We start from the raw sequence: 18,210 nt of genomic DNA on the forward strand, positions 1-18,210 counted from the left end.
GTCAAATCAGCCATTCAAGTTTAATTTTTTACATGCTTACAAAGACCATGTATAAGTAAAACTGATCAAAAGTCGTTGCTGAACTTGGTGTCATTTTCTTAGTATGATTAGAAAACTAGAAATTATGATGTTTCTAGGTGTGATGTTTATGCAAACTTTGAATAGGAGAAATTCTATTACGTGGAACATGCTTGTCCTATTTGAAGTGATTTTGAAGTTTGAAAATAATTGGGCAACGTCGTAAAATTTCGGAGTTCAGCGTTGTTAGAAAGTTGTCACGAGCACCTCCACATCTTAATTTGAAATAACAATTGTAATTTGTAAGTTTAGGGAAAGATTAAAATCGATTGAAACTAGTTTGGTCAAGCGCATAAAGCTTTAACGTCATGAAATTTAGTATAATTATTAAGCTGATATTTTTTTATATATTTATTAATAGAAAATAATGTTTTGATTATTTATGGAGGAACAGAGAACTTTAATGGAGTTACGTTGCACGTGCCTTTTACTAGGGGCTAAATTAACTATTTTTAATTATTTTTTTAAAATCCAAATTTTTTTCACGCGTGTATCTTATTGTAGCTATCCAAGGACGAAACAGGAATTATTTTGAGAGACTTTAATCCACCAGATTGGTAACAGAGTTAGAAAATTTTCCGTCTTTTTTATGGAAGAAAAATTAATATAAATATTGTCAATTGGTAGGTATTTTCCTAGAGCTAGGCACAGCCGGATCATATACTGGCAGTTGAAGTAACTCGTTACGAATTTGGGAAAATTTTTCGAAGAACTTAGTTGGTGTTCTTTTAATAAATTCTGAAACAGGTTCAATTTGGAAGTAATTATGAAGTTTTTTCCGTCTGACATTCCATTCCAGGGCGCATTAACAACCTTCATCAGATGTTTATTTTTAAAAACTTGCAAGTTCTTAATATTTTGGGCGGAATCTCAGCTAGGTGTCGTTTTCTTCGTTTCACAGTGGTTAGAAATTGTTATCCCTGCTCACAACAAAATATTTTGCATAATTTTTTTTGTGACTCTTCCTCTTGAATTCACAATAAAAGAAACACAAGATGCCATCTCTATTTATTCAACCCGAGACCAATTTAGTGCTCAGTTTTTTGTGAAGGTCCTTTGACATTTTAACAACTATCTATACTGATGTCGTTGAAGTTTTAGTATGGGATTCGTATGTCTATTTTTTGCAATTTTTTCCGTTTCTATCCAAAATTAATTAATAAGAATTACACTTGAACTTTATTATTGCTTCTATGTATTGCTAAGGTGAGCACGTTCGAAGCTTATCTAATGAATACAAAGGTTTCTAAAGTTAGGGCATCAACATAGTCCATCTTTAACTCAGATTCAAATCGGGAATTTACATTACCAATCAAGCAATCCACTCACAAATTATTTTGAGCAGAAATATAACTTCACCTGCAAGATTTATTTTAAGTAAACTTATTATAAATTAGCGAGGAAGTTTGGTTACTACATCGGTGGAAATTGCAGTTGGTTGCTATTGTTTTGAGATTTTGCCATTGAAGCGAAAATGTTTCTTTTGTACAGAGTGTTTGGTGAAACAGTCGCTTCGTTATTTGAACCACTTGAGGACTTCGAACAGGTATTTATAGATAAAGTTTCGTAACGTGCGTGCTTATTTAGATGGGTTTTTTTTCTATCCATGCTTATTTTGATGATGAATTAATTATTTCTAGTAACGGAGCGCTATGCAATCTAATTCAAAAAGTTTGAAAATTGTCTATATCATATGTTCGAAGTCGTTCTTTTGAAGACTCTAGTTATTGAAACGATAAGACACTTAAAATATCAGTTTGGAATTCTATTTAGGATTATTTATTTACCCGAAAGTTTTTATGAGTAAGTTCTAGTTTGGATAATACGGTGTCACTATTTTTGAATCGAGTAAGATAACTTTTACATCCAAAAGATTAGAGTGGCAGTGCCTAATGTGACTGAGTTTCCAGAGTTCCCGCCTCTGGTCCGAAGCTATCCCCTGTTCTTGCAGATTAAAAACCTGGCAGCGAATCTGCCCTGGGCTGAGGCTAGACTGGTTTTGTGTGTCCATCACGAGAACACTTCCAGCCAAATGTCTATGTTTACGGCGGGCGTTATAGAAACGAGTTTCGGTAGGGAAGATCCATTTCGAATAGGAGGAATCGGACGGAAGTCTAGGGTTTTTCTTTCTTTCTTGGCGTTAATTTGAAGCTATAAAAATAGCTGTTGATATTCGTCTATTTGCTTTAATTACATTTGCACGTGTTTATATTCGCTTAGCTTACTTCTTTTATTTGATCAATATTAACAGCATTTCACTAAATTTTCTCTTGTCTCTTAAATTTTGACATCCTTTAAAATGCCTTTGCAATTTAAGAAAGGCGAAAGTTTAACATAATCACAAGCACATAAACTTGTGCATAATGTTGCGGAGTTTTGCTCCGAAGAAGATGCAGTAACATCTTCGAAATTTCTTCTTTCATAAGTTATGACAAGAGCTTCTCAATATTTAAAAATATAATTTATATTTAGAAATATAAATTTCGAAAAGTTTCAAGAATATTTAACAATAAACATTGTACTTTATAAAAATTTGTTTATATTCTAATATAAAGATTATGAAATAATTACCATTATAATTTTACTATTGTTTTATGCTAAATTAGACAGATTAACTCGCGTTTGCTCCGGTGAATTTGATGTTAATTACTTGCATAAATTTAAAACGAATGAAGACGATTAACTTTTTTGTCATGCATGATTCTACTTTATATTTCTTTTTTTTTCCTTGTGCTGTTGTTAGACATACAAATAATTATTCAGTTTTTATATTCTATTTACATTGTTCTTTGTATGCATATGACAAAAACATCTGATTTTCAATATTTTAAGTATTCAAATGATTTTCAGCTTAGTGAATTATTTTTTGATTTTTGTCTTCAAAAATGTAATAGTACCAAATATCGCCAATTTGGCACTAAACGTGCCATTGTAAGAAACTTGAATGAGTTTAGTTATTTTAACGTCCCGTTGTAAAGCAACACTAGGGCTATTTTGGGACGGACCTCGTCATTTTGAACCGCGGTCACATGACGAGGACGACACCTGAGCTGGTACCCCTCTCTCCACACCACAGCAGCGGGAGGACGTTTGGTCTGACGGATTTAACGGGCAACAGACCCCCTTACACGACGGTTCTTCGGTGGAATCGGAACACGAACCTGAAACCCTACGACTCACAAGCCGAGACCTTACCACAGGCCACAGCGGCATGAAACTTGAATGAATTTCTACCTATGCGAGATGGACACTTCTTACAGTAACCTGTTTCTTTAACGACCGCCGTAAACATAGACATTTGTCTACAAATGTTCTCCTAGTGGACATAATAGCTTTCGAAGGTTGAATTGTTTGGAGGTGCGTATAGGAAAGTTTGAGGGCCAATAGGAAAGTTTGTTAAAGCTTGTGGGTTTGATGGTACTGAGAAAGTTGGACTTGGGCCAAATCTATTCCATGAGGGTGATATTTCGGAGCCTCTTAATTTCAATATTGGGGGTGTATTTATCCATTTTCTTGGTGGCTTCGCTTTCGCCACTATCCATATTCTAGGAAAAAAGATTGAATTTCTTAGCAGTTTCAAGGAAAGAGCTATATTGTAATGCTTTTGTGAGGTCCGCGATTCTCATACCAAGTAGCATGACATATATTTCGAATGACTCTACTGTGCTGCTGTTGTAGTAGTTTTTTATTTATTGCTTATACCCAAATAGAGCATGCGTACATGAGTACTGGACATAAACTGACTGTGAAAATAAGCATTTTATTGTCCTATTCAATTTGGAGTTTCGGGTGAGTAAAGGGTAAAATTTGCGTAATAAAGCCTCAAAATTAACATGTATGGGAAAAAGCATCTTATTTATGTTAGTTTCCTATCTAAAATTACTCCTAATTATTTTGCTTCGCCTTAAAATTGTCAGTGCTAATATGCATTGTATATAATACTAATAAAATAGTCCTTTATATTTTATTAAATTGTTATACGATGAATACTGCATTTGTCTGCAAAATCGCTAATATTGGCAAAATTTAGTTTTATCGGAGAATGTTATGTTTTATTTGTTTATTGTTATTAAACAAACACTAGAATTAATATAGTATAGAAATATAATTGCACAAAATTATGTACAAAATGCGAGATCCAAATAATATACAGTAAAATTTAGAGATTTGAACCTTTTTTTAGGTTTGAACCTTTTTTTAGATTTATCTGACTTGAAAACTAGTCTAAACTATTAATGAAATTTGGTACATAGATCTATCATCAAAACTGTATACGAGTATAGGAAATTGTATATGAAATACAGGAAAAAATACAAAAAGGAGTGACCATTTATTGTTCAGTTATTTCAAATTTTAACCTAGAATAGTTTTTTGATCCACTAGAATTAATATGAATATTAAGGTATGTGCGGAAATGATTACTGAAACTTTAATTTATGCTGATGAAATTGTTGATCTATATTAAATTTTGGATCAAATCAATGGAAAAGACAGGGAGAATCAACTTATTGGACTGAGTTGACCTCCGATGATTTGCTGCCTCTGTCCCTATTGTATACTTAACTTCCACTTTCGGTTACGAGAAAGTCGAGGGGAGAAATTACGTTCTTGTGTACGAATATGCAAAAAGAAAGTTCGAATCAAAGAAAATTCGAACTCGAAGTTTTGATGAATCTCCACATTTCAAGGGCATTTTACTACACTAAATATAAAAGTTCACGGTCGGGAGTATGAAAATAAATTTTATCTTAAATGCATTGATCCTGGAAGACCGATTAATTAAAAATATTTTGAAAATTAATATTTTTCAATTCTTAAGATAATTTTCGACTCCGATAATCAAAAAATTATAGTAACTATATGGCAGAAATTGTTTCGATGCACTGCGCCTTTCAACAGTTATTATTTTTTCCTCTGTTTTCAGCATTTACCTCGGACGGATGAAGATGACAGCGAGCAGGGTGAGTAATTTTTATTTTATTTTGAGGAAGCATTTCTTAAATGTTTATATATTTTCTTCTAGGCGATTACATATCAAGGAAATATAAATGTATATTCCATTTTTTTAACAGACTGTTCGATAGAATGAACCGTACATATAAAAATATAACATAATCGAAACATTTTTTCAAGTAGTAATATCGAGGATTAGATTAATTAGTGAGAAACAAAATCGGTGTCCTGATTGATATATTCGTTCCTTCAAGGATGGCTTAGAGTCCTCAAATTTTTTTTCATTAAATTTCAAATTTAACTGTTACGAACAGTAATAGAATTGATTTTTAAATATTCAACTTCTTGAAAGCAATAAAATATATTATACTAAAATAGGTTTACCGGTCGCACAGTTCTAAAATAAAAAAAATAAAAAATTGTGAAATTACTGCAATATGCCATTTTTAGTTCTTAATCATTGTTGTAAATTAATACATATTATGTGAAATTACAATATTTCAACGTTGTTAGTTATTTTGATTCGAAAAACGCCAACTTTGTTTTTGGTAACACACTGTGCGTGAATATTGAATGAGAAAAGCACGGGAGGTAAAAACCAGATTTTTTTTTTTCAAAAGCACTTTATCTGTTTAAACATTTTTTTAATTTTTTTTAACGTGGCATTTTATTTCCTTCTAACTAAAGGGCACTTGGAAGTCTGATGTATGGAAGATTACAGATCCAAGTTCCTATATTGAATTTAAAAAAATATTCAGTAAAGATTACAAAAAAGTATTCTTGCTGAATAAAAAAAACATAATTCGTTTACTGAACTAAATTTTCTTAATATTTCAGTTGTAATGAAAAATTGATATACGCCAAGATCGTAGAACTCTTGGAGGAAGTGTGTTTTTATTAATTTCTCGTTAGACATTTCACTATTTTGCATAATTTCCACTGTATACAATAAGAAAAATAAACTCATACTAGTAGACAATGTCCTAAGATTAGATTTTAGGCGCAAGAATATCTGAATATCCAAAAGAATTTTATCAAGACAACTTGGAGCTGTTGAAAAGACAATGGAACTGTTGAAAATATGAAATTCTTGCATGCAATTGTTCTTAATCTATCTATATAAAATGTCATTGACCTTAATCACTTATTTTTATATTCTTACTATTTTGTGCAAATTTACGCCGTTCTTTATTCGGCAAATGACGTTTTTAATAAGAATACAAGATTAATTTGTCCTAGATATTTTATATTATAGCAAGGCGAAATGTACCGATATTCAATTTGAAGCAAAGTTGTATAAGTAAGTTTTTAAGTTCTTTCTTCAGGAAGTGCTTTTAAAACCTTAAGACAGAACTGGGTTTTAGCAACGAATTGGTCGTTGCTGTTGGAATAGTTGTTGTATATTTGCTCAAGGAAAATATTAATGTTTGATACTTTCATCTAAAAATTGACGATGAAAGCGACCCATCTGTATGCATATTGTAGTTAGGATTTCTTCCTTAGGTGCTACCTATGTGCTCCAAGATTGGGTTTATCCACAAAAAATGCTACTCGGTCCTTTTGCAACGGGGGCCACCTAAGGTGACTCCAGTTAGCGAATATATGAATAGCAATTTGCTATCATCCCGATTCTGAAGGGAAGGTGGGAACAAAACGGCCCTTTTCTGTGCAGAAAAATATGTAATGAGTTACGTGGATGAAACGTTTCATATTTTCTATATCAAGTTTTGGATTATTTACGTAATATATAGAAAAATTATTAAAGATAAATAAAAAAAATTAAAGATAATTAATATTTTATAAGTTCAGGAATATTAAATTTATTAAAAACGGTTCCATACACATTCAATGCAAATTAAGTTTTTAATTCCCACCTCGATTATTAAACCTTTTTCTCGTACAGTAAAAGGAAACCAGCATACGCATATGTTACTTTAGACTAGTTCTTCATCCTGAAACCATTCTAATTTGAAACAAACTGTGTTGATTTATTTTTCATTTTATGCACTTTTGAAACTAGTCGGTCTCTTAAAATACTTTGAGATTTGGTTATGAAAGACTTTACAATCTCTTTCCCCCGTGCTTTAACATGCTGAAGTTTTGTAGGCGAATGAACCAGGCAAACCAATTTTCCTGAAGGAATTGCTATATGATGGATCTCAGGAATACCAAAAAGTGACGAGGTGATTAATGCTCTATGGTTGATCTTTTAAATTGCCTATTGGTTATTGTAGCACCTTAAAAACTAGATGGTTGCTTCGTGGCAGTCTGTAGTGGCGTCCAACAGTTTTGGTTAGAATGAAATAGAATTCTGCATTGCTACATTTCCCGGGGCTTTTTCTATAAGGTCCCGTTTGTAAATTCAGATTAAAGAAAAGTGCATGGAGGTTGCTTACACCAACGAATATCTTAATGTAAAATACAACTACAATTCACATTCTGGATACAAATAAAAATGTTGCAATTACAATTTTTTGACTTAAATTGGCTTTTTAGCTGCAGATATTTGAATAGATAAGTTTGATTGCTATGAAAACTTTTATCCGGTATTAAGTATTCCATAAGTACCAATCGTATAAAGAGGTTGTTTTCCTTGTTTTATTAAATACAGTAACTAAACTAATATTCGTGTTTATGAAAGTCTGTTATAGCAACTAAATTTTTGCAGGCAATAACAAAGGGAATGATCTCTTTATTTTTATTTGCATAATGCGATAAGTTTTAGGTTCAGTGTCATCCTAATGTAATACAGAGAATATACTTTGCCTTTTGAATTTATTCCGTTTCATCTATGCAATTCTCGTTACCTAGTTTTCTTAGTGAACGTATCAGACGGACAAACGGATAATCGAACCTATCGCAAATCGATTCCAAAATTAGGAAAAATGGGCTATTTTAGTGAAGGGGAAATTTTAGTCCATATCCATATCTTGCTTGATGTATTAAGCACAATTATTTAACCCTTTAAAGGGCCATTTTTTTTTCTAGTCATAAGTCAAAATATTTTTAGGTTTGAAATTAGAAGAAAAGGGATTCATTTAACTTATTAGATAAATTTAATTTTAATTAATTTGGTTAATTAATAATTATCAAATCAAGACGCATCATATTGTGTAAAATAAAGAACTAAAGCATCTAAGTTTCTGTCTTTCTAAAAAAAATTTATCATAACTTATGCCAACCTACATGAATTCGTACGACGATTGATAAATTTGGTAGGAAGCATGCTTTCCACGGCCCTAGAAAGGGTCAACTCCGCGTGTTTAATATGCAAAAGACTGGAACTTGTAATTGACATATCGCTTGCTGTGTACTAGTTTTGAAATGTACTAGAGTCTTGAAAACTATTGTCTCGATAACAATGTTTTAATAATTTTAAAAGCAATTTATATTTAAAAAAATGGCTTCATAGGTGGAGTAATCTAGAATTCAATTTGAAAAATATTGATTTATAGCTTCCATAATATTTAGAATGAATTATGAACTTATTATATAGTATTAAGTTTCCAATATAAAAATAGTTCTTAATGCTGTTTTATTAGTACCATGAAAAGTAGAATAAATTTTCACCCAAAGTCAAACAATATTAAAGAATTAATGCAAAATGCAACTGTATCATATTCGCGAACAACCTTTGCAAATTATTTTGCATATCCGATTTAAATTAAAATTCAGTTTTTACTAGGATTTCGTCCTTTTTATGGTTTTATTTTGGTATCATTATTGTAATTATTTATCGAAACTATGGAATTGAAAATATAAGAGAAAATTGAGTTGTTTTTTTTTTCAGAATATTAATAGAATGCAACTTTTTTCATATAAAATTGTGTTTGAAAATATAGATGTAAATTGAAAGAAACCCCTACTATGTGGAATAGCGGTTTCAATGTGACGTTACAGTGCCAGCGGGGCCAGGTTTGACCCTTCGATACGGATTAGGTTTTTGATTTTTAAAATTCTATAGTGATTATTGCAAGAAGCAGAGATGAAAAATCCAGAAAAAAGTTTTCTTAGAAAATGCTTTTATTGGCGTATTAAAAGAGGAGAAATAATTATTTTTAATCAAGTTTGAAGGTCAGAGTAAAAGTAGTAGAAGCGCGAAGTGCGAGAAACATAAGGCAATGAAACCGCATACACTTAGAAGTAAAACAAAAGCAAATGTTTATTATATAAAAATTCGATATTAAAGCAATTCCTTACGATTTTTGCTTCTTTACTGTAAGGATTTGAACTCATAAATTTTTAAGTTCTTTTTATTTATGATTTTTTTATTTTCGTGTTCAGTGTTTTTATTTTTTGAAAAGTTTATTTTTATAAATGCAGATGAATCTTTTGAAACTCCGAACCTGATCCATCGACATGGGATTTATAGAGACATGGAATCGGGTCGGCGAAACGCGGACGGAACATCTAAATCGTCTGCTGAAAACAAAATTTCAAAACATCGCCGTAAGTAATACAAATTCTCTAAAGACTAAAAAATTTGCTCTAAAGTAAAATTTACATTCAGCCAGCTACAAACCATCAAATAGACCACGCATGTGCAGAAGCTGTACAGAGGCAAGTACTTATCCCATCGAGACAGCAATTTGCTATTTTCTCACTCTTTCAGCGCATGCGCAATCTTCCTTCTGCTCAAACGTGATACACTGGAATTTATGTTATAAAGGAATATACCTTTTTTTTTTTGATTTTGATAAGGACCCACTATTTAATTGCTAAATCTGTGCACTAAATCTTATTAATCTAGACTTTCAACTTTCATAACTATCGTGTGCACTTGTACTCGGGCAATCAGATTTCTGAATTTCATTCAAAAATTTTCAAAAACGTGTTTTAGTGTAATAACCGTGACTATCAAATTTCATCCGTCTGTCCTAAATGTTTTCGAGTTATACTTGCAATTAAAAAGAATCTTAATACGAGTTAAAATTATTCATTGTTTTTAACACTCTAATTAAATTTTTTCAGCATATATCTTATTTACCACTACTTGCGGGTTTCTTGCAGCGGCATTCGCTTTCACTTCAGGTAAGATTTTCTTAAAATGTAACTTTTAATTCTATTTTTGTGTTAAATTTTTAATCGGAATATCGGTTTGCATGACAAGCTTAAATCGGTCAGGTTTTGCTAGACAATGGTGAATTATAATATTTAATACATAAACAATATTGCAATATTTATATCCCTAGTAGAACTCGAATATTGTACAATATTGTATGACATTGATCAATATTCGCAATATTGTTTAATACAGTGGAATATTGTATATCATATAAAACTGCACAATGTTGAGCTGCAGGCTGTGCTACCTGAGAGATGAGCAGTTCTTGAAATTGGACTACTTTTAAACAAATTGTGTTCCAAATTATCCCATCTCTCATTCTCTATTAATCCATACCTCCCTTAATGATAGAAATTGTGATTTTATAGAATAGTTATTACGGTTTCAGATCAGAAACGAGTCTCTGGATAATCGAGTATCCGGAGATGTTAGTATTGTATCGAAGCTTTAAGATTATGTAGATATTCCAATGCTTTGATAGGAACAATACAAATTATTCCAGTACTTCAAGTGAGAGCTTGACATCAAAGTTTGCTTGGATCTCTGAAGACAACCATGTGATCAAATATTAATCGCGTATGTCGTGTCCATACACAACGAATATTTGGCTAGTGTCAAGGTGTCCATACACATGAGATATAATCATGAAGCTTTTATTACTGATTGATAAAGGGATGTTATGAGGTGTAATCTACTCTTTAAGAAAGCCTTTTTGTCTACAATATGCTTTGGAAATTTGCATCCGAGCGGGAATATTTTTTTAAATATTTATTAATTTTTCGAAAAATTTTCTTGTATTTCTCATATTTCCGAAAATATATTGCAAAAATGACGTGTGAAACAATCTTAAAATTTAATAATTATCCTTCCAATTTAACAATTTATTTATCGCCTAAGTTTTTCTTATTTCAATAATCCTAAACATTATTGCTAAAATAAAAATAAAAAATCTGACATTGTTTCTGAAATAAAACTTTAGCCTTATTTCGTAGTATTTTGACAGCGCTTTAAATACTTTAATTGATATGGAACACAGACAGTACTTCTAGACAGCAACCCGGTTGCCCAAAGCGGCATTATAATGAGGTGCAAATTAATGGCTATGGGATAAAAACAATCAAATTAAATATAAAAATTTAATCTCCGTGAGAGGGCGCTATCCAACCTTTTGACAATTTTGGAAGTAGATGGAGTAAACGGAGCAAGCACCTCGGATGTTTTGCCCAAATTATAATAAAACACGTTAGTTAAAATTAATCGCAACCAGACAAAACTCGACATCCAATTCTTTTTTATTTATTCACACTGTTGCAATTCACATAAAAACGTAAATCTTTTTTGTTGCAAAAGTACAAAGTTGAGTTGTTTCATTTAATATTATAAACCTTTTTAGGATTTTTAAATTATTTTAATTTAAATGTATATTTTTTAATTGTCTTGTTTATAAATGATTATTTGTTAAAGTCGCTCCAGCAGACTTGTTGAAATGTTCTACTGGAAAAAAAAAAAACGGAAATAGAATTCTTAGTAGAGGAAATCTCGTCAAGAATCCAAATAAACCAATAAAATAATTCTAGATAGCAGCTCGTGACATATTTTATCATTGAGCTTTTATTTGTAGCATTTTCTCTCGCATCATTGTTCATTAAAAAAAATTAAACTATTGCGGAATGATGGATTCTTAACTTTTCAAATCCACATTAATTAGCATAACAAAAAGTATTGCTATAACAGTTTTATAAACAGGGTTCATGCTTGTAAGGATGGTTTTCTACAATTTTCTCATCACTTAATACATTACTGAAATGTTGCACAGTTGTGTTCCCAATGACAATACAATCTTCTAGTATTCTCGGACTTATTTGTCATTGAACAGATTGTCATAAAGTTGCCAGTAAGTAATAAATTTCAGGAATTTGGTAAATTCTTTAATTATAATTTATGAAGAAATATGAAAGACGAGACATTAGAAGATGATAATTAAGGTTTTCAAAAAGCACGCTGTAATTAGTATTAAAATATAAATTTAATCAAGAATTTAGAAGGAAAAATCGTTAACTCGAAAAGTGAGAATAACAATAAAAGTAAATTCAGTGGATGTCAAAATAAAAATTCTTATACTATCATTAACCTTTTAACAGAGTATGATGAAATATTTCAACACGAACAACTTGATTTATAAATTGACCGGTTAAAAGGTTAAGAAGTAAAATGTTTTATGGATGCAGTAATTGATTTAAAACTGAACTTTATTATTTATATAGGCATCTCATACTTCGATTTTTGTATTCGCTTCTAGATTTTTGATAAGTTGCTTTTTATATAGTACACTTCCGAGTATCCGGCCTAATGTGAGGTAGTGTGTGTGTGTGTGTATATATATAAATATATAATCGACAACAGCGATAACATTTGAGGTCCATTACACACTGACGAAACAATGGACAAGAAGCAGAACGTTGCTCTTTTCCTGTCACAACTTGTATTTTGCACACGAGACATAAGAGGATCGTAGCGGATGCCAACGCAATGCTTTACCTTCCTCAATTAATTACGAGAAAGACTAAGCCGGATAGTTGAGAACCAGACAACTCAAGTGTACTGCATTTTAATATAATTAATAAAAACTTAGACAAGATGATATTTTTTTTCTTTGAAGCTCATTTTTCAAAGTTATATTCAAATGCTTCAGATTGATTTTATTGTTTGTGTCTTACTGATGAACTTCCTTTTAAGGTTTGATGCTTCGTATCCAGTGCCCTGGAAAAGGGTTATTGGAGTACATCTTCATGTCAATGGGAGCACTGGGTTCAATCGCCTTGCTTTACATTCTTTCATTGCTTCTTCCAAAGGAATTTCGACGCTTCAGAAGTCACCATCAAGCGATAATTTGTCTGGCTTCTATATTTTTCCTAGGTCAATGGCTCTTTGGTAAGTTATTGCCTTTAAGGAGTGACTTATTATATTCCGAAAAGAAATACTTTGAAGTACAGAGAAGATGGTTTACTTTTTTAAAAAAAAAATCTTTTAGTTGCTTGAATGAAAGTAATATAAACACTTGTTGCAGTTACGTTGATCACATCTCAATCTTTGAAATGTCCGATTTTGATTTTTGATGTATATGGCACTAGAGCTTTCACCAAATAATTCTAAAAGCAGTTGCGCCATTCTAAATCTATTATGTGGTTCAGTGGTTTTAATTCTCTACGGTCTAACATCTAAAAATCTATTTACTAACTCAAGAATCGGTTATCATTAAGCACAGCATGACATTTATTGATGAACACGAAAACCTACGCAAACACAAAGATATTTACCATTACATATCCAATTAACATTACAAATCTGCATAGCTAAGAATAATAACGTATCAAAGCTCTAGAAAAACTGCGCATGCGCCTGTTTCCATGGTAACTACAAGTGGAAAGGGAAAAAGCGTCTCGAAGACGGAACAATTTCAATGAGCGTTGAAGAAACAATTGAAATAAGTTTGCGAGAAACGAATTGCTATTTATATGCAGTACCTTATGTAGTATTTTGAAATTAATGTTGATGTTTTTATTTCTGTTCGCAAACTTCAGCTGAAAGGTACCACGATAAATGAAAGCTAGCCAAAATAAGTAAAGATGTAAATTTAAACTGCATGATTTCTCAAACTGTATATCCTATTTCCGCATGAATGCTCTAGTATCAAACATTATATATAAAAAATCATACAAGATCTATTTCTTCTGTATTTACTTCTAATTTTACTAACAGAAACACGCAAAAAATGGATTTACTGAAACGCGATTACTGAAACAAAAAATATATTGCTATTAAGTTAATTTTTTGAAAAACTAAAATGGCAGAAAAATATTAGAAAGTCAAACTAATAGCAGTAAAAATATTTTTTTAATTTTAAAGTAATATAAAAATGGTTGTGAAATAACGAAATGAAACATACCGTTAGTTTAAACAATTACATTTATTAAAACTGAGCAGTTCACAATAACACAGTACTGAGAACTTAGACATCATTAATGAGTCACGATTTTTATACACATAAAATGTTCGAAATCAATCCAATTTGAATATTTAAGAAAGAACTAGAACCTTCCAGATCAATAGATAATTTAAATAAAAGAATTCCATCTTTGTATAAAGCACAGTGACTGAGATTCAAACCACGGCCCAACCAATCTGAAACGAGATGCTCTGCTGATTGAGTCGCGACGATTGCCAGTTCTGTTTTACGCGGCAATATTAACAGATATCAAACCATGAGTGCACGATGAAAATCAGACGCTGGAAAAAGTATGCTTTATTCGGCAAATATTCCAAAAATCTAAAAGCAAAGAGTAGCACTTGTGGATACAAATAAAGGAATAAAACGATAAATAAATAAAACAGTGCTCAGTGACCACAATTTCTAGCTCGCTCTGCGATCAATATTCAGAAATTCCGCTCGTATAAACATCGCCGCTTTTTTATAGTTTCCGGACAAGATGCAACGTCACACAGTATAATAATTGTAGTGGTAACATTATAAGCAAGATAACTTCCGGAGAAGAGAGTACTCTTTTGTCTAGTGGTTATGTTACTCGGCTATGAACCCTAACGTTGCGAGTTCGAACCTCAACCCGCACATAATGATCAAATATTGATTACTATAGTTATGATTATTGCATTTCACGAATTTTCATTTTCGTTGTCAAAATCGGGAATCGCTGGCCTGGTATCCATTAATCCAATCGCCATAAATCTATTTCCAGTCACGACACTAACTGGGAGTAAAAATTTGTCATTAAATCTTCTATTAGGAACACTTTGTCACAGATCTTGTCTTTAGTTCTCTCCTAATGTAAAAAATATTAAGATACATTTAATGTCTTTTATGCAATTTTAATGTTTTACAATTAAAATATATAAAGCAAAATCTAATGTCTTTTTTTTTTTTTTTCTGTACCAATATGCGTTTTCTCCAGAGGGTTCTTTGTAGTTTGCAAGTGTCCGGCACAATCAAGTATCTTTTTTTCCTTTGCGCTAGGTGATTCGGGGGCCCCCATCAAGTTTCCCGTATGGCCTCTGGCTAGATCGGGGGTATCGTTTGCAAATATTATAGGTCATTGCAAGATATTCGAAAGTTGAGGGGGGACATTTAATAACTTCGGATATTCAAAAAATTGAAGGATTGTGTGTATGTGTTTGGAAATAAAATTGAACTGGTGTATATTGTATCCAAATGTCTGGAGTAACAAATGCACGTATGGGGGGGGGGGGTCGCCTGTTAACTTTATATGGTGAGTAGCGTTAACACTGAACACTTCAAAAATTTCTACTCAAGGTGCTTTGTCATTTTACTTGTCACTTTGCATTTCAAGTCGGAGTTTACAAGCATTGTTTATATTCGATACAAATTCAATTCATGATTCTGTTAGTACGTCATTGATGGCAGAATTGGCAAGATCAACTTGCATGCATCTAAATATTTCTCTTAACACAAGAACTGGGAAAACGCGAAATGATTGATAAAAGGTCCTAATCACTCTATTATCCCTATCTAAAATCTGATTCCGTGGCTTTCTTTTCTGTAGTATATAATTATGAACTTTAAAAGCTTAAAATATAAATCTTTAAGGTGGGTTGATATTGTTTTTGTTCTATTAGGTACAGGTTGATGTTAAAACGGGATTATTGTGGATTATACTGTATTAAAAAAAGAGAATATTTTATATTTTTGAATCTAAATCTTAGAATTTTCAAATCAATTCATGTCTATTTATTTCTCTTTAATCTATTTCTATAATTTATTTCTGGTACAAAATAAATCAAAATACATTTTTGTTTACACGTAGCAAAACAAAATAAAAAAATAATAATAAATTGCGTTGATGAGACGCCTAACCTCCTTAATGGTGTTGCTGGTATGGGGTCTTTCAATTAGTTGCCGCGACCGTCTTCGTTGGTGTCTCGGATGGAAATAAATCATATCCAAGTAGAATAAGAAATTAATTGTATCTGAAAACATATTATAAAAAAAACATATAAAGTGTTAGAAGTACTTTTCCAAATAATAGAATACATAACATTAAGTTAAAATATAATGTATACTATTGCCATCGAAGTAATACAGCAACTAGAGTTGAGTGATGCCTTATCGACGTGATAAATTGACAAAGAATTAGAATTGGAGATATTATATAATTTAAAAGCATTTCTAAAGTTATCGGAATAGATCTGTCTAATAGTTTAATTTTTATGTCCTGACGTTTTAGAAATTAAATGAACTGTTTATTATGCTGGATTTACACTCGGCCAGTTATAAGATCAGTTGCCAGCGCATGCGTAGAAAGGCTGAAAATGCTGTTCGGTCCATGGCAAATAATATCGCTGCATTATATATTTTACTGCACATGCATTTTTAGAATTTGGCGAGAAAAAAGTGGATCACTTATTATAGATTAATTCCGACATTTTTAGCTCTTCATTCTTTTTGATGCGAGTTGTGATTTTTATTTTATTTGCCAATTTTTTTTATCCATAAATTTCCAAATTTAGGTATGTTTACCTTTTTATTTTACCATATTTCTTTGTGCGATGTCCATTTTAATACGATACCAGTGAAGAGAATTTCAGCAATGCTAATACGGCAATTTATAGCCAAGCATGGTATGCCTGAATCTATCTTATGAAATTGTGGCAAACATAAATACAGTCCCTTTCTATGCATGCGCTGCCTATTGCCCAATCTTATAAATGATCGAGGGTAAAACCGACATTATGTCAAGTTTATCTGGGAGAGGGAAACTTCGGATTTTAATTTATAATTTAAAAAGGATCGGTATTGACAGTTTACTTATTAGTTATCGGAACAAAATAGTTCACTCGACTAATTTTTTTTTTTTTTTTATTTTTTTTTGCAGGAATTTTGGTCTATTACTTCGAGGATTCAATAGACGATTCTTTTAAAGATTACTGCAATCCAAGCCTTTACAAGTACACAATCTACTCTGGTCCAATTGTCATATTGGCATTCATAATACTTGTAATGTTAAGTTTTTAAAAACTTTAAGAGAAAATAACGGCTGTTCTTCAATTTGGAAAATTAGTTTTTTTTGATAAATATTTAACATTAATTTTTTATAAATATTGTATTTTTTTATAATTGTTTGTGACGAGGAATTAAAATTTATTTCCTGTAGTTCCGCTTCTCTTAATGTTTTGCTTTTCTATAAACATCCTAGAGTCCTCGCGTTGATTATATATTCTAAATTGGGGTTTACTTTGTTTTTTTTTTTTTTTTTAAAAAATTAGCCTCCTTTGGTGACCAGCTTGCTCGTCAAGGCTTTTTTTTTTAGATCATTAAACAATTAATATTAGTTTGATTAGGTCATACCTTTTTTAAATTTCAATTCATTTTATACGATTTAAAAATGATGCTTTAACTGAATCATTCCACAACGAATTATTGCGGGCCCAAATTAAAAGTGTATGTATAATGAAATATAATCGGAAGTAAAAATCTATTTCGATATTAATGATTAAAAAAAAATTTGAATCTTAATTTTAACATTAGCAAAAAATAAATAAAATGCGATTGAATATTTTGATGGATGAATTTGAATTTCATAACATTAAAAAAGTAATTGACATGACGATCATTTATAATATAATTTTATTTAATTAGCGAAGTGCTGCATTAAATACAGCTATAAAACCGCTGAATAGGAAGGAAGGAATGAGGTTTGTTTTCCGGCTTATGCTTCTGAACGCATTCTTAGCTTGTGCCGGGTTAACAAAAATCAAAACTCGAATATCACAAAAACCGCTGAATAAAGCACTCTGCTCAAATTTTCGTACATCGAGATTTTTATATATCATTGCTGCCACTCCATAATAAGTAATAACGGCAATTTCCGTACCAGGTACGTTAGTGCTATAGATACCAAACTTTTTAGAAACCTGTTGCGAACAAGTCCATCCTCGAAGTATTTATTTCGAGATTAATAGCACACATTCTTTCTAAAAAAAAACGTTTTACAAAGCCAAAGGGAACTTTTAAGACAGAAATGAAACATACGGAAAGCGGTTTATAATGAATGATAACGAACCATTTTGAAATCCGTGCGCGC

At 31.3% G+C, this 18,210-nt stretch overlaps 1 protein-coding gene across 1 annotated transcript; it reads left to right on the top strand.

The window, feature by feature from the left end:
- The first annotated feature begins 1,466 nt into the window (after nucleotides 1–1,466).
- LOC129957456 (uncharacterized) lies at nucleotides 1,467–17,295 on the top strand. Its single transcript, XM_056069771.1, has 6 exons — nucleotides 1,467–1,624; nucleotides 5,003–5,039; nucleotides 9,355–9,480; nucleotides 10,003–10,062; nucleotides 12,833–13,027; nucleotides 17,002–17,295. Exons 1-6 carry the CDS (start codon nucleotides 1,553–1,555, stop codon nucleotides 17,139–17,141), a joined length of 630 nt encoding a protein of 209 aa, XP_055925746.1. The 5' UTR covers nucleotides 1,467–1,552; the 3' UTR covers nucleotides 17,142–17,295.
- The last annotated feature ends 915 nt before the right edge of the window (nucleotides 17,296–18,210 follow it).

The sequence above is a fragment of the Argiope bruennichi genome, chromosome 11 (assembly GCF_947563725.1).
Source record: "Argiope bruennichi chromosome 11, qqArgBrue1.1, whole genome shotgun sequence".
NCBI classification, from domain to species: domain Eukaryota; kingdom Metazoa; phylum Arthropoda; class Arachnida; order Araneae; family Araneidae; genus Argiope; species Argiope bruennichi.

Bases quoted from the DNA above. Each gene is read 5' to 3' on its own strand.
- LOC129957456 (XM_056069771.1), top strand. From the start codon at position 1,553: ATGTTTCTTTTGTACAGAGTGTTTGGTGAAACAGTCGCTTCGTTATTT. The intron at 9,481-10,002 runs GTAAGTAATACA...AAATTTTTTCAG, and splicing joins CAAAATTTCAAAACATCGCC to CATATATCTTATTTACCACT. The intron at 10,063-12,832 runs GTAAGATTTTCT...CTTCCTTTTAAG, and splicing joins GGCATTCGCTTTCACTTCAG to GTTTGATGCTTCGTATCCAG.